General features: G+C 38.2%; 1 protein-coding gene across 6 annotated transcripts in view; it reads left to right on the top strand.

Annotated features, from left to right (window-relative positions):
* Window positions 1–16,460, top strand: part of ptbp3 (polypyrimidine tract binding protein 3) — a 69,775-nt gene that overhangs the window by 28,325 nt on the left and 24,990 nt on the right. For 4 of the 6 annotated variants that reach the window (XM_077243167.1, XM_077243164.1, XM_077243168.1 and 1 more), the window contains exons 2-3: window positions 2,956–3,031; window positions 16,213–16,382. In XM_077243167.1, coding sequence (XP_077099282.1) covers window positions 3,007–3,031; window positions 16,213–16,382 — 195 coding nt within the window. In that variant the 5' untranslated portion in view covers window positions 2,956–3,006. The remainder of the gene's footprint in view (window positions 1–2,955; window positions 3,032–16,212; window positions 16,383–16,460) is intronic. The other 2 variants (XM_077243166.1, XM_077243169.1) reach the window with 1 other exon arrangement.

The raw sequence follows: 16,460 nt of genomic DNA, 5'->3' as shown, positions 1-16,460 counted from the left end.
CTCGACTAATCAAAGACACTCAGCTATAATGAGGGCGGAGTGGGAAAATGGCGTGGTGGAGTTGGCGGCCGGTGCTGACGTGTGCCGGTGAGGGCGTGACCCGTGACCCGTCCTGGCCCTCTGAGGGCCGTGTTCAGAGAAATGCCAATTACGATGCGGGCACTGAACATCAGTGTCGTGTTTCATCACTCTCAGCCCATCTCTGCGCACAAAATGTCACATGCATCAGAGAGGGGCTTAGCTGTAAAGGGTAAAGAGATTCTATCTTTTTTGTGCCTTTTTTTGCATATTCATACTCTGCCTGGGCTCATTTGAATTCCATCTAAAAAAAGGGAAGATAGGCTTTGTGTTGTTTCCTGGTAGGCTGAGGGGACAATCGCGCTCCAATAGGGAGACAGCATTGCAGTGGCTCCGCCTGTGAAGCCAGCTCTCCCTTCCAACAACACCTGGCTGAGTTGAATAACACAAGCGCTGTGCTGAACTCGTACCTGCTGTGTGTGTGTGTGTGTGTCATGAATGACCCTGTGCATGAACTCGTTTTTAATAAGAACTACAAACTGCGTCGTCTCATTTATATTGGAGGTGGATCTCGAATGTCTGCATGACTGCAGTTTATGTTTCTGAATTGATTGTTTTTTTTTTCTATACGCATGAGACTTTAGTTAACATTTGTGTTTGGATTCCAAAAACCTATCGTTCATTTGGTACGGAGGTCACATATCCATTTTGGTTGCTTATTTTTCAGATTTTATTGATTTTGACTGTGAGAGAGCAGACCGGAAACATGGGTGGGTAGGTGGATGAATCGGATCGGGAAATGACCCAACCTGGATTCGAACTAAACGTCTCCCACGTACACAACATGTCGGAGCTCTTGCTCTTCCCAGCAGGCCATGTCTCTGACCTTTGTAGCAGTTTATTTTTGCCATGAAGTCTGAAAATCATGTTAGTCCAGGCTTCTTGGCGCAAAATCTGTTGTATTTTTGTTCTACCCTCTCTGCTCTTTAGAATTAAACAGCCAGTTTTTGCTTCTGTACCTTTAAGGCTTTTAGATGTAAATGACCTTTGTTGTGATTGGCTAATTTTTTTTGTATGCTAAAACTACTGGCGGATAGCACCGTATCAGTTATCAATAACGGTATTTTACTCTTTTGTACTCTTGTGCTGTTTTTCTCTTCGCTCTTCTTTCCACGTTCTGCGTTTGCGTTTCCAAATGTTACAGTTCGAGTTTTATGTAAATTAGGGTGCACTTAAGCGTCACCATTGGTCCACTAGTTCTAGATTGACAGCTCCTCCTCTAGCCAATCAATCGAAGAGGGAAGTTGAAGTCACTCCAATGTAAAATAAAATATGAGTAGAAAATGAAAGAGAGCACAAAGTACAGAGTAATAAAACCAAGGAAAACATACTTTTTAAGAAAACATGAACATAAGTTTAACTTTTATGCAATATAATTTTTAATGTGTTTAAAGTTTTTAATTTATGCTTATTATTTTTTTATTCACGCTTATTATATTTTGATCTGTGACCACAATACTTTTGACGGGATATTGATCCCAAACTCTACAGTTTGACCCCCCAAATAACTTATTAACTAAGTGATCATGATAATGATTTGATTAAACGTTAGTTAATATAGGAAGACATTTGTTTTGTTTATACCAGTGTTAAAAAAAATCATTTTCATTAATTGAAATAAACTAAAATTAAATATAAATCTTAGATGGGAAAAAATTTTTGAAGCTGAAGTAGTAAAATAAACTGAAATAAAAAATAAATTAAATCTAAATGGAAACATAAAAAATAAAAACAACAAAAGCACATAATAAAATTATTAAAACTAAAATGAAAATAAAAATATTAATTTAAAGTATTAAAAAAAGTACATGAAATATTCTTAAAGCATATTAAAAAAATAAAGTAAAACAACACAGATTGAATTGCCAAAATAGTTTTGTTTCAGTAATAAGTAGACTAAACATAAAATATATCAATTCTGCACATTCTTTATTGTCTAGCACAAGAAATTCAACAGAGTCACAAAAAAGCTCTAAAATTAGAAACTGAGGAGGAAGACAATTACAGCGTTATTCCCTGAGCTGTAAGGGCCTCGCTCAGGAAATACAACACAAATGGACACATTTCCTCTAGAACAGGGCTGGGCAACTCTGGCCCTCCAGATCCATTTTCCTGAATAATTTTGCTCTAGCCCTGATCAAATTCACTTGAATTCACTCCCCACTTTTAACAAGAGGTAAATGCATCCCCGTACTTTTGTGAGTTCACATAGAGGTTTTCATGGGCCAATGTGAATAAATCTAGATTTAAATTCAGAGATTTTATGCATGACCTGACGTTATGCATGAACTGTCGTTTTATTTTTGATCCAAAATGAGGCAATGTAAGCATTATGCAGCCCTAAACACTCTCATGTAATGCACTGCTCTAGAGTCTACAGTATCTGAGGGCAGGATCATCTTGTAGATGAATAGATTGTATTCTTGATCTCCTCACAAACAATTTGCTGCTAATGGATGCATTTGTGTGCTTGTTAGACACCGTCCTCAAGGAATTGACGCGCTGCTGAAATTTCCCTTCTGGACTGAAAAAACAGGCACTTGATACGGCACAGGGCCTTTCGATTGGTTTTCTGTACTCGTCACACGGGTCTGTGTTATTAGATTTTGAATAGATAGTCACCATGTATCCATGTATGCCGATGACATGTGAATAGTTTAGTGGAACATTTCGTTTTGGAATACATTTGAATTCATTCCCTTTTTGGTAATATCACTTAAATATGGTTGATTTTACAGGTGTGAATTCAATATTGCTAAACATTTACGCCCAAGTTTGGAATATAAGGGTGTATTACGTGTTGTTTTGGGTGGTTTCTCTGGTTCCCACGTTGACTCATTTTGACTGAGGGTTTTATTTTATATTTGTGTGTTTCAGTGGGCATCTGGAGAGCCTCCTGTTTCCTCCTCCTCGTGTTGCTGTACTACCATGAGCAGTTCCACTCCATCCACAGGTACTGTCTGTTCATCAACATCACTTCCATTTACAGTCTAGGCACTTTCAGACCATTTTCAGATGACTTGACTTGGCCTTTTTGTTGAAGTATTCATGTGAAGGATTACTTTTGGTCACAGATTTAAAGACCACATGAAGTCAAAGTTGTCCTTGCTTGCTTTCTTAATAAATGTCGGTGTTCGCGACTCATGTCTAATGGGTTTTCATTATCTATTATTAAAATTTAATAACCTTCTCTGCCTCTGAAATGACTTCCTTTTCTGCTAACCAAGGGTGTTCAAGTGCGGCAAAAATAATACTTTATTCTGATTGGTCAATTACAGCATTCTACGGTATAATGAGCGATAAACAACTTGTCCCAGGCAGCTGATTTCCTACATAGTGGCTGTGTTAGTTTAATGTCTTTGTATCACTCACATAATAAAATAATTTGAATTCAAACCAATATTTTATGTCCATTTATTTATTTGCTAAGTAGCCGAGTAATAATGGGGATAATGTTTGCTACAGTGAGCTGCTCATTATCGCATAAACCTCTGCTTCAGCTCAGAGTCCTGATCGGCATGCCACACTTACACTAACTGTAAGTTATCCCTTATGTATTAGCCCTATGTTTCACCTAGACATTTTTTTTCATGCTGAATATTCGGATTTGTTCCGATATTTTACAAATATAAAAAAAAAGATCAAAAGGTCATACAACTAAACTAAAGGTTAAATGGGTGGCAAACTCTGTTTCGTTTTGACATTCTTAATATATTTCCATGAAAAGTGTAAAACAGACTATTCAAACTGTTTTCATGTTTTTTTCATGGATTTGCGAACATTATCCCACAGTCGTGATCCCACAGGAATCATCTTAAGATCTTTATAAAGTCTGTTAAAGTTCCCTTATTATGCTATTTTAAAGGCTCCTAATTTTACAACAGGTTTACACATATATCCCAATCCTCTAATTTTCTCATAATATATATTTCAGCATCACCTCTTTTCTCACAGTGTCTTGACACTGTTCGATAAAAGATCCGGTCTCTCTAAACCCCACCTTTCTGAGAGCCGACTCTGCTCTGATTGGTCAGATGACCCAGTCTGTTGAAATCAAACGCCCATTACCATATTTGAATTTCATCTGCAGAGGTTTCCTCAGCATTTGATTCACAGTGATACAAACTTCCAGAGTCTCATACCTTGGAAGTGCATGCAAGACATTGCAAACAGACAATGAAGACCATAGGCTAGGATTATGCAAATATGATGCAAAAATTTTACAAACCTATGTATGTTCGTGCAGGTGGACGTGAATTACTGGGAAGTGAAGTACGGGAAGTGAGACTGGAATTACTGACGACTTGTTTCAGGCAGTTCAGGATCACTTCTTTCTTTTGGGAGACAATAACTCCATTTATTAAGAAACTTTGCAGGTCTTTTACAGTCACAAACAGCTATATTACACACTACATTGCAACTCATTTATAAAAAGCATAATGGGGCACTTTAAATTCAATCAGTGTCATGGACACTGTCTGGCTTCTAAAAATCATACTGATACGAAATATATTTTTAAAAATAAAGTACTATTGCTTTTTAACCTTTTTAAGAGCACTACAAATGAACAATGCAATGATCAGTGTATGATGGTGAAATGGTTGGCGAGTGTATTAGCTGTTATTTGAGCATCTGAATGGAGATAAAATGGAGGGCAGAATGACCCCATCATCTGCTCCCCTTCTTCTCTTACCCCTCTCTGCCATTTCTTTTCTCTCTTGCTCACTCATCCTTCCCCTGGTACACAATAATCCTTAATATGTTGTTGTGCTTTGGAAAAGGAAACAGTGTCTCTATTATTTTCAGAGTCTAAAGTGGAATGACCAGGGATAGCCTCCGGACAGCTTCTATATTTTGATATTTTCTGAATCTCATGAAAGCTCCCCAGTGATCGCTTTTAAGATGTTCTTGGCATTTTAGTGATTCGGCAAAATAATTGCCAAATTATGGCTTTTAATATAGTCTAGTGCTGAATGGCTGGTGTGATTTTCAGTTATGTGTTTTACTGTAACTAATGCAAAAAGAAACAGAGATGTATTGTTCTGAAGATCAAAGTTTGCACATCTCTGTAAAGCATTGCTGTTTATGGCATTTCCCATGAATCATTGCAGTTCTGCATTTCTTTGGCATAGTAATGGTAAATTCATTTTTTTATATATATATATATAGTTTGATTTTGAGACTGTATCACCAAAGTCAGACTGCATAGTTAGATTTTACGATCAGAAAATATTTGGAGCTAATTTTTATGTTTTGAATATATTGGTTTTGTCTAGCCTGACTAAACTATATAAATACATAAATTATATAACAAATACAAATTATTTATCTTATTATGCATAATATTTTTTTATGTATTTGTTAAATAAATAAATATTAATTCGATCATTTGGCCAGTAACTGTGTCCACTTCAGAAGTTTTAAACCTGATCTCAAGAGAAAATGCAATTATTTTACATTTTATGCTAACCTTAACCCTTGAGTTGGACGAAATGTTATGAATTTAAAAATAACAAAAAAACAAACACATGCATGAAGGTCCACCCCTAAACCTAACTCTCAGTGGGTTGTAAGCGTATCATACAAAAAGGTATGAATTTTCCTAAATAAAATATTTTATGAATTGCCTTGAGAGTGTATTGGAACTTTTTGTCAATTTCAAAATCGACTACCAGCCTTTTCACTTTTTGTTTTCTTAAATTTTGGTTGTTTATCACTAGCCTAGGGCAGTTTGCTGGTCTTGTCCGGTTTATCTGGTTAAAACTATATAAAAAAAGACCTGCCTAACCAGCTTTGTCAGTTTGGGAGATCAGCTAAACACCTTAGGTTACACAGTTTTTCTCCTGCAGGGTCAGTAATAAAAAAAAAAACCTGTCTTTCAACCGCTAGTCTGAAATGCATAGTCATTAGCATTTAGCCAAATTAGCACAAAATACAATCTTGAATTGAACTTGACCTCAGGCGTATGTTTACCCTGTTATGGAATCTGTTGCATCATTGTTTGGGTTTCTTGATGCAAAATGGCCTTCACAGTACATCGTGGCCGTTGCTACACAAAACTAAGGAAGCCATAACAAAGCTGACCCTGAGTCTGTGTGCTGATAGCCCAATCAAGCTAGCTTACATCAAGGTCAATATAGTCCCTGCTGTTTAACACTGATTAACATGCTTTCAAATACCTCCCTGATGTTTTGTGTTGTTCACACTCTTTGAGCTGTATATATTGTCATTAACTGAATGGTAATAATTATACTACAAGGCATATTTACTCTTGTCTGACCACTTTAGCTGAAAACTTGTTTAATTGGAACGTAATTAGAACAGGTGGGAAGTTGTTGATATAAAATAGAAGCTAAAATTAAACATTAGTCCTTTACAGTGTGAGAAAGCTACTTTGAATCTGTAAACATGCCAAGCTACAAGTTAAACTATAGTCAAGTTACCATTTTAAAATAGTTAGCTACGCTACAAGCTACTAACAAAAAAAAGCTAACTACATTGAAGCTGTGTTTGTTCACATTGAATTCACAGTTTGAATTTTCTTGTTTCATTTATTTTCAAGATCCGAGGTGATCCATTTCAACTTTCAAGGTTGGCTTTAAAGGTCATGCAAAATGATGTTCAAACTCATACTAGATACTTTTAAGATGAAATAAAGCACATAATCAGTACCTGAGATTATCATTTTCACACTTTGTATGTTGTTGTTTCAGCCGCTATGTTGCCGAAATAATCGTTTTTTATTTTATTTTATAGAATTCAATGCCGCCTGTCGTGACAAAAACTCTTAATTAACATGGAAAATATACCCTTTATCGCATGTCACCACATCATGTCTGGTTAGGACAAAGTGTTGGTTTGTTTAGTTTAGTTTGTTACTCCCCAACACTGGTCCTATAGTCACTACTTCGTCCTTTACCACTGTCCTTTATGGCTGTATAACATCAGAGCTTGTTATCTGAAAAGCATGTAAGGACCGGATCCTTTTTTCCCATACGAAGCAAACTTTGTGTTCCAGCACATCAAGCATATGAGAGCCCAAAGGCTCGGAGTCGTTGCACCTTGGCAAACACATGCACACTTGATTACTGTCTACTGGGACCCCTCCTTTCAGAACAGTACAAAAGTATTTCTGCCCTGTCAAACCTGACATACTCCCTCTTGCCCCTGGCAAAGTTGACAGTACAGCCCACAACCATGAGTTAAAGCTGATCAGACATGTTTGACTGGGGTTATGGTGTGTGTAAGTGTGCAACCAGCCTTTATCAAACTGAAGACTTACGCAATACATGATAGATCATAAATGTTTCAGGACTTTTCATTGGAAGTGGTCGTTTGTGAGAGGACAGTGACAAAGCAACAGACGGGTAGAACTGCGCAAAGGTAATACTTGTGGTGAAAGATGGCATTTCAGGAATGTCAGATATGGGAATTGTTGACGAGAAGTTACAGAGAGCTCGGTTGTGAGCAGCATTCCGTGAATTCTGTGGTGTCCTAGCAACAATTTTACTGTAGTGGGATTTCACAGTGCATCGCTGAATTTACTGTGACAGCAAGGATACGATTCTTCTCAGTCTCTTGGGTGATGCATAGACAAATATCACGGAAAACGGATGCTTTCTACAAATGGATAATGCTGCTTCAGTGCTGTAGAAATCCTGTGATTTGCAGAACAGCTTCCTCATCCTGTGTTGGCTTTGTTTGTTGCACACACATAGGTTTGATATTTGCCTAGTATTTTAGAGTTGTTTGTATTACTTCAGTCTTCAGTGTCACATCAGAAATCACTCTAATATGCTGATTTGCTTCTCAAGAAACTTGTTTGTTTAATTGTTATCAATGTTGAAAAGAGTTTAATATGTTTGTGGAAACGGTGTACATTTTGTAAAGAGAAATAGAAAGTTTCAAAGAAACAGCATTTATTTGAAATAAAAATGTAACAAATGTATTTACTGTAACTTTTGATTAATTTTATGCATGCTTGCTTTCAGAAACATTAAAATATAAGATAAAATCTTGGATCATGTAATGTTTTCAGGACATTCATAAATCTACATCAAAGTAATAGTTCAGCCAAAACTGGTCATCATTTGCTATTTTTATTTTTGCTTTATTTTATTTAGGCATATTCCTGTATAGTTCATATTTGTTCATTTAATTTTAAATATTGTCATTTCTTGTCTACAAAATTATTTATCAAAGTTTGTAGAGGATAATTATTTAAATAATGTAGGAATCTATCTTGATTTGCTAGCACAAACCACCCATGCATAGAGTTTATATATGGCTAGTGCATTTCAAAGATTCTTTTTTACTCCTTTCCTCTTGAAAAGCCTGTGGCATATTCGATTCAGGGATGGTTCCTCTAATCACATTAAATGCACAACAATAAGATTTGTTAACGACACAATGAGATGAATTGGCATGGAGAAGCCAGATGCTTTGATAGGTCATGTGTATGGTCACCATGGTAACACAGGGTCATTGAAAAAGTGGACCAATCATCTTCTTGTTCTCCTGGTGGCTGATATGTGGCGAGATGCCTGTCTCTAGGATACGTCAGGGTCTCATCCATGCGTATAAATCCCTAATTGCAGTAAAGGTTCAGTAATATTTAAGCAAAATTTATGTAAGATTATGCATATAAGGGGTTGGATATGAGGAATGTGCTAAAGTTCCATAATTGAGCTTATTAAAACTTGTAAATTTTTATATTCTCAATAAGCCTCCAGGGTGAAAAACTGCAGACTAAGAGCTATTCAACATCAGTGTTATACTCTTTCAGCATGTTGTGTTCTTTCTGCAGTGTGGGAAAATAATGTGAATACAATCTGCCTGTTCTATAAAGGGATTATCTACTGTATTTTCTTTCACTCTCTGCATGTGGTAGGCTACTGCCTCTGCCTGCATTGAGTTATTCCACTGGAGGTTTTGATTTGTTGCCTATTTAATCGCACCCATGTTCTGTGTGTTAACAGTAGATGTCTTGCAGATGCAAGCTTGTTTTTCATTATCCATATTGCTTTTGACTAAATCTAGATGCCGGGTCTGTACTAAGGCAGACCTCGTTATTATTAAATATGGGTTTGTATTTGTTGCAGTCAGACTGGGCAAGACATTTGAAACCCTGATTATATTTGATCTGCATCAGTATGTGTATGCAAACATGGTTTAAGCACACTCCCCCCCCCCCCCCCCCCCCCCCACAGTGCTACAGTATAGTCTCTTTTAGTTCATTTTTTTATTATTATTATTATACATTTTATTTATAGGTGCCTTACATGACACTCAAGGACACCTTACAAACACAATAAAACAATCAACAATAAACAAACACTTATTATTACAGCCTGGATACCAGTATTAAAATGTAAAAGTAATCACATAAAAGCCTGCCGAAAAAGACGGGTCTTCAGGCGAGATTTAAAAACATGCAGTCTTCCACTGTTTTGCACATCCTGTGGCAGCAGGTTCCATAAATAAGGAGCTGCATGGCTAAAGGCTCGGGATCCCATGGAAATAGTGCGAGTTCGAGGGAGAACAAGTGTGAGTGAAGAAGATGATCTTAAAGTCCGAGAAGGTGTGAAGATATGAAGAAGGTCAGATAAATATGAATTGGCAAGATTGCTGAGTGCCTTGTAAGTAAGAAGAAGAATTTTAAAATTAGTAGGATATTTAACCGGGAGCCAGTGTAAGTGTTGTAATATGGGAGTAATGTGTTCAGCTAGAGGATTTCTGCAGATAATTAGAGCAGCAGAGTTCTGTACTAGCTAGAGTTTGTGGATTACCTTTGAAGGCAGTCCATAAAAAAGAGCGTTGCAATAATCTATACGGGAAGTGACTAAAGCATGAACAAGAATTGCCGTGCTCTTTACTGAGAGAGCCGGACGAAGTTGGTTAATATTACGTATATAGAAATAAGCAGAGCGAATGGCAGTCTATGTGTGCTTCGAATGAGAGAGTACGGTCAAGGATGACCCCCAGATTTTAACTTGTTTAGATACAGACACTGGTAAGTTGTAAATATTCACAGATGATTTTTGTGGATTTCGTCAGATTGTTTTTTGAGCCAACAAGAAGAATTTCTGTTTTACTGATGTTAAGTTTAAGAAGATTTGAAGTAAACCATTCTTTATTCTCTACTAATCAATCTGAGAGGACAGATAGAGGAAATAGAGGTAGGTTTGGAGGACAGGTAAAGTTGTGTGTCGTCGGCATAGCAGTAGAATTGAATACCAAATTTCCTAAAAATATTACCTTCAGCAAAAACTGCAACATCAATGTTTTTTGTGTTTCGGATTGAGATAGAAGGACATAGATTATACTTAAAAACAGATAACTGAGCATTTAACAACACCAGCATATGATCTTGTGAGGACAGATTCGGAAGTAGTACAATTATGAGTTACACCTGAACAACACACAAGATCCAGGGTATGACCTTTTAACCCTCTGGGGTCTAAGGTATTTTTGGGGTCCTTGAGATGTTTTGACATGCCCTGACATTGACGCTTTTTTTCAGTTGCTTATAAAAATATTAATGGCAAAGGTGTAATTACACTCTATTTAGCACAAATAGGGCTACCATAATATGTGTGCAACATGTATGTACATGTTTGTATTTTTGAGAGAATATTGTTTATGCATGGTTATTGAAAAAACTTAAAGTTTCTGAAATAAGGCCACAAAACACATACTAAATATGTGTCCACAAGACTTTTGGCTAATGGATGTTGTCGCCTAGAGTTTTTGCTTCAAAATGATCTGAAAATCATCCTGCCTAATCATTTACACAAAACAATACATTGATTTAAATTTTATAAGACACATTTTGTTTGGAAAGGCAATATGTGTGGAGGCGTGTTCACACTTGAGAAAACAAAGACCTGCATAATGAGCCCCTTAATGAGCTGCATAATAAGCCGTTCACACAGTTGTGTCGCGGTGTACCAAAGATTGTGAGGACAAAAGGATTTATATATATATATATATATATATATATATTACAATTATAAATTGTTACCAATTACAAATAGGTTACAATTACAACAACAATTAAAATTTTAACAATATTTCAAGTGTATTCTTTCTTTGTAAAAAGTATACATTTTATCATACTTATTTCAAAGGTAAGGATTCATTAGTTTGAATATTGGAACAAACACTATAATAACATCTTAGTTGATAATTCAATATACCTACTTTATTTTTGACAAAATATCCCATACTATATATTTAGCATATGAGCAGAAATTGGCGAACAAAAGCTTATTTAATGTGGCAGTAGTCTTTTTTACAGTAGCCTAAAAACTTTAGAATCTATCCAAAACTAATCAACGAAATCTTGTCTAAACATTCATATTATTTAGTCTGTAACATATCGTGTTTATGATATACTAGCATATACATGTTAATTTGCAGTTTGTTGCTTATACAGACATTTTATTCAACATATTTCAGTCTATTTTACTCATCTCAGTAGGCTATAGCAATATAGTTTGGATGTGTTCATGTAAAAATAACATGTTTACTAATGTAGGTGCGAGAGTGAATGAACTGCACAGACACGCGCTCTATAACTGTAGTAAACAACAGCGCGCGCGCGGACGGTGAGTGAAGGGTCTAGATCACTGTGCTGGACTGTGAGGGAAGGGTCTAGATAAATGTGCTGGGCTGAGGGAACACTCTAGATCCCTGTGCTGGACAGAGGGAAGAGTCTAGATCACTGTGATGGACTGTGAGGGAAGTGTTTAGATCACTGTGCTGGACTGTGAGGGAAGAGTCTAGATCACTGTGCCGGACTGTGAGGGAAGGGTTTAGATCACTGTGCAGGACTGTGAGGGAAGGTTCTAGATCGCTGGGCTGTGAAGGAAGAGTCTAGATCACTGTGCTGGACTGTGAGGGAAGTGTTTAGATCACTGTGCTGGACTGAGAGGAAAGGGTTTAGATTACTGTGCTGAACTGTGAGGGAAGGTTCTAGATCACTGTGCTGGACTGAGAGGGAAGGGTCTAGATCACTGTGCTGAACTGTGAGAGAAGGGTTTAGATCCCTGTGCTGGACTGAGAGGGAAGACTCTAGATCACTGTGCTGGACTGAGGGAAGAATCTAGATCACTGTGCTGGACTGTGAGGGAAGGGTTTAGATCACTGTGCTAGACTGTGAGGAAAGGTTCTAGATCGCTGGGCTGTGAAGGAAGAGTCTAGATCACTGTTCTGGACTGTGAGGGAAGGGTCTAGATCACTGTGCTGGACTGAGAGGGAAGGGTCTAGATCACTGTGCTGAACTGTGAGAGAAGGGTTTAGATCCCTGTGCTGGACTGAGAGGGAAGAGTCTAGATCACTGTGCTGGGCTGAGGGAAGAGTCTAGATCACTGTGCTGGACTGTGAGGGAAGGCTCTAGATCACTCTGCTGGACTGTGAGGGAAGGGTCTAGATCACTGTGCTGGACTGTGAGGGAAGGGTCTAGATCACTGAGCTGGGCTGAGGGAAGAGTCTAGATCACTGTGCTGGACTGTGAGGGAAGGGTTTAGATCATTGCGATGGAAAGAGGGAAGAGTCTAGTTCACTGTGGGGCAAGTCTAGGTCACTGTCATTTTATTAGATAAAGGTCTAGTTTTCTGGACTGTCAGAAAGGAATGGAATTACTGTGCTGGACTGAGAGGGAAGGGTTTAGATAACTGTGCTGGACTCAGAGGGAAGGGTTTAGATCACTGTGTTGGACTGAGAGGGAAGGGTTTAGATCACTGTGCTAGATTGAGAGGGAAGGGTCTAGATCACTGTGCTGGACTGTGAGGGAAGAGTCTAAGTCACTGTGCTGGACTGTGAGGGAAGGGTTTAGATCACTGTGTTGGACTGAGAGGGAAGGGTTTAGATCACTGTGCTAGATTGAGAGGGAAGGGTTTAGATCACTGTGCTAGATTTAGAGGGAAGGGTTTAGATCACTGTGCTGGACTGAGAGGGAAGGGTTTAGATCACTGTAGTAGATTGAGAGGGAAGGGTTTAGATCACTGTGCTAGACTGAGAGGGAAGAGTCTAGATCACTTTGCTGGACTGTGAGGGAAGGGTTTAGATCACTGTGCTAGACTGAGAGGGAAGAGTCTAGATCACTGTGCTGGACTGAGAGGGAAGGGTTTAGATCACTGTGCTAGACTGAGAGGGAAGAGTCTAGATCACTGTGCCGGACAGAGGGTAGAGTCTAGATCACTGTGCTGGACTGAGAGCGAAGAGTCTAGATCACTGTGCTGGACTGAGAGAGAAGAGTCTAGATCACTGTTGGGCTGAGGGAATAGTCTAGATAACTGTGCTGGACAGAGGGTAGAGTCTAGATCAATGTGCTGGACTGAGAGCGAAGAGTCTAGATAGGGCTGGACGATATGGCCAAATGTTATATCACGATATATTTCTTAATTTCGGTCGATACGATATAATTCCGATATCTATATGAACAATATAAAAGCCTCAGAAAAACTGCCAAGAACGCCCATAACAGATGTCTGTTCCTACAATCTTCTGAAAAATGAATTTGCCAAGTCTATGAAATCTACTGGAGTCTTTCGCTACTGCACCATAACAAACTACATGAAGCAATAAAATAACCCATCATAACAATAATATTCTCTTCTCAATACCTGCTACAAGACTATGAAAGCATATGGGTAGCAATATTCAGTTTGAAATGTAATATGCAAAATTACAATGTAATATGTAAAATGGCAATGCATTTCTGTTTTTAAATTTACATTTGCCATAACATTTGTGCAACATTTGGTACACCAAATGGGGGAATTTTTTTCCGATTTAAATCCCATTTCCTGCATTTACATACATTTAGGGACTATGGTGTTACAAAATCCAGGAAATAATTAAGTTGATTATAATGATAAATTCTGCCAAAAATAAAAGTAGGCTACTAAACTATGTATAACAAAAATATGTCTTACTTTTTTCAAGACTTGAGATAATCATTTTATAAAGTCAAAAATGTTCACCATTAATGTTTTGTGTGTAAATAAAACTGAAATATACAGAAATTGAATAAGGTTATCAAATAGTCTGAACTGCATAAATTATAAATTAAATATAGATTAATCCTTATTAAAGCTACACACGTTCTTTAGACAAGATCGGTGAGTAATTTGCTCTGTTCCCCTGTGTTCTTTGGTTAACTTAACTGACAGACAGAATTGGCTGCTGTCCCTTTAAGATCTGTCGCTGATGAGAGGATCTTACGCATTTAATTTTCTCATTTAGGCTACTCTTAACTTTCATTTAAGATTTTATTTATTAACACTCAGTTAGACTGTTCTTGTGAGGATACAATTGACAAAACGGACATTTTGGCATAAATGTGTGTTATTATTCAAGCGCTAAAGAAAGAGAACTGGATTCTGCGCGTCGTGTGCGTGTGCTTTCTCCTTACTTGTGGAAGCTCGTTCAGTCACATTTGCATTGCGGTCAGGGGCGCTCATTCTGTGGCTGAAACTTGCCGCGTTGGAGATCCGCTGCTCTGAGCAGTGGCTGCGTGTCTGTGGTGTACGTCATCAGGAAAGTATCCAATTGTGTTGTGCTTTTTCTGACGGCTGCGGGCCTAACGTCAGTCAGTGACAAATGCTGCTATGTATATTGAAATATCGAAAATGTGTTTAAAAATCATATCAGCGTTATCGAAAAAAAAATCGCGATATATATTGATATTGAATTATTGTCCAGCCCTAAGTCTAGATCACTGTGCTGGACTGAGAGAGAAGAGTCTAGATCACTGTGCTGGACTGAGAGCGAAGAGTCTAGATCACTGTGCTGGACGGAGAGAGAAGAGTCTAGATCACTGTGCTGGACTGAGATAGAAGAGTCTAGATCACTGTTGGGCTGAGGGAAGAGTCTAGATCACTGTGCTGGACAGAGGGTAGAGTCTAGTTCACTGTGCTTGACTGAGAGCAAAGAGTCTAGATCACTGTGCTGGACTGAGAGCGACTAGTCTAGATCACTGTGATGGACTGAGAGAGAAGAGTCTAGATCATTGTGATGGACTGAGAGGGAAGAGTCTAGATCACTGTGGGGCAAGTCTAGGTTATCTGGACTGAACTGTGTTGTAAAGATCTCTGGACTGTGAGGAAAAGATTGTATCACTGTGCTGGTCCTGTTCCTTTTTTCAACTGTGGCTGGTCATCATGCTGATGGCAGCACTTTCTTTTGTGCACTGCTGTTTCTCACTGCTTCCTCTCGTCGGCAGGCTTAACTTTGGAAAGAAAGAGTTTATCAATGCGTGAGAGAGAGAGAAAGAGTTATCTCACAGTCACTCATCCTTGCACACTACTGCATTCATCATGGGGAACATGGTACCATTTTTACCCAACATACAATCTGAGGAAGAATTGACCCATATTTTAATGTAATTGCAGAAATGTTCTCCTTGTATTACAGTAATAGAGCTTTTAACATGTCATCTTTTGGCTCAGTGTGGTATGAATTTGGGACAATCAATGGGAAATTGGGCAAATTGACCACAAATCTGTCCAGTGCCCAATGTACTGTAGTTTGTAATCTGTGCTGGTAAAAAAATAAAATAAACGTATAATACATGCACATTCTAGCATCTTTTTTTATCTGACACTGAGACTGATACAAATTGCTTTGATGCCATTATCTGCAATCAGACAAACACAAGGATTGCACGGGCCTGCAAGAATGTGAAAGCTGTAAGTGTTGAAATCTGAGGCAGGCACTACTTCATGGTCTGTCTCTGTTAAGCCTGTCACCAGCCTGTGATGTGCCCCTGGACATAGCCAAGTGCCAAACGCCCCACAATGGGTGCCATTTGGAGTCTTGACAGACTACAGAGGCCTGCTTAATCCTGTAAGAGGCTTGTTGTATTGTTCGGGGGGAGCTTCAGATAAACTGCCCACCACCGTCATATTGTCAGTTTTATGTTTCTGCCTATGTCTCTCTGTCTAGTGTATCTTGTTAAATTCATTCAACAAGTTTGAATCATGTTTTTGGTGACAGTCAATCGATAATAGTGGTGTTTGGGTCTTGTTTTTGTAATATCCATGTACATCAATGCCAGTTTTGGCATTTGGAAAATTGGTCAAATCAAAAAATCGATAATCTGTCTCTCTTTTTTTTCTTTTTTGGCAGCTAATGGCACTGACAGTAAAACATACAAAGGAGACCGATCTCCCTGTGACCCCTCCCGCGTCCTCCACGTCCGGAAAGTTCCCATCGAAGTGTCTGAAGCAGAGGTCGTCTCACTAGGAATCCCTTTTGGCAAAGTCACCAACCTGTTGATGCTTAAAGGGAAAAACCAAGTAAGTGCACCATAAACCTGTGAACACATCTCTGCCCTATCTTTCAGCTCTGTAAGTTTTTAGTAGCATGACTATCGG

Source organism: Siphateles boraxobius, unplaced genomic scaffold (genome assembly GCF_051911475.1).
Source record: "Siphateles boraxobius isolate OS27281-9 unplaced genomic scaffold, OSU_SipBor_1 25, whole genome shotgun sequence".
Lineage (NCBI taxonomy): Eukaryota > Metazoa > Chordata > Actinopteri > Cypriniformes > Leuciscidae > Siphateles > Siphateles boraxobius.
The sequence above is the reverse complement of the archived record's forward strand: the minus strand, read 5'-3'. Positions and strand labels throughout refer to the sequence as shown.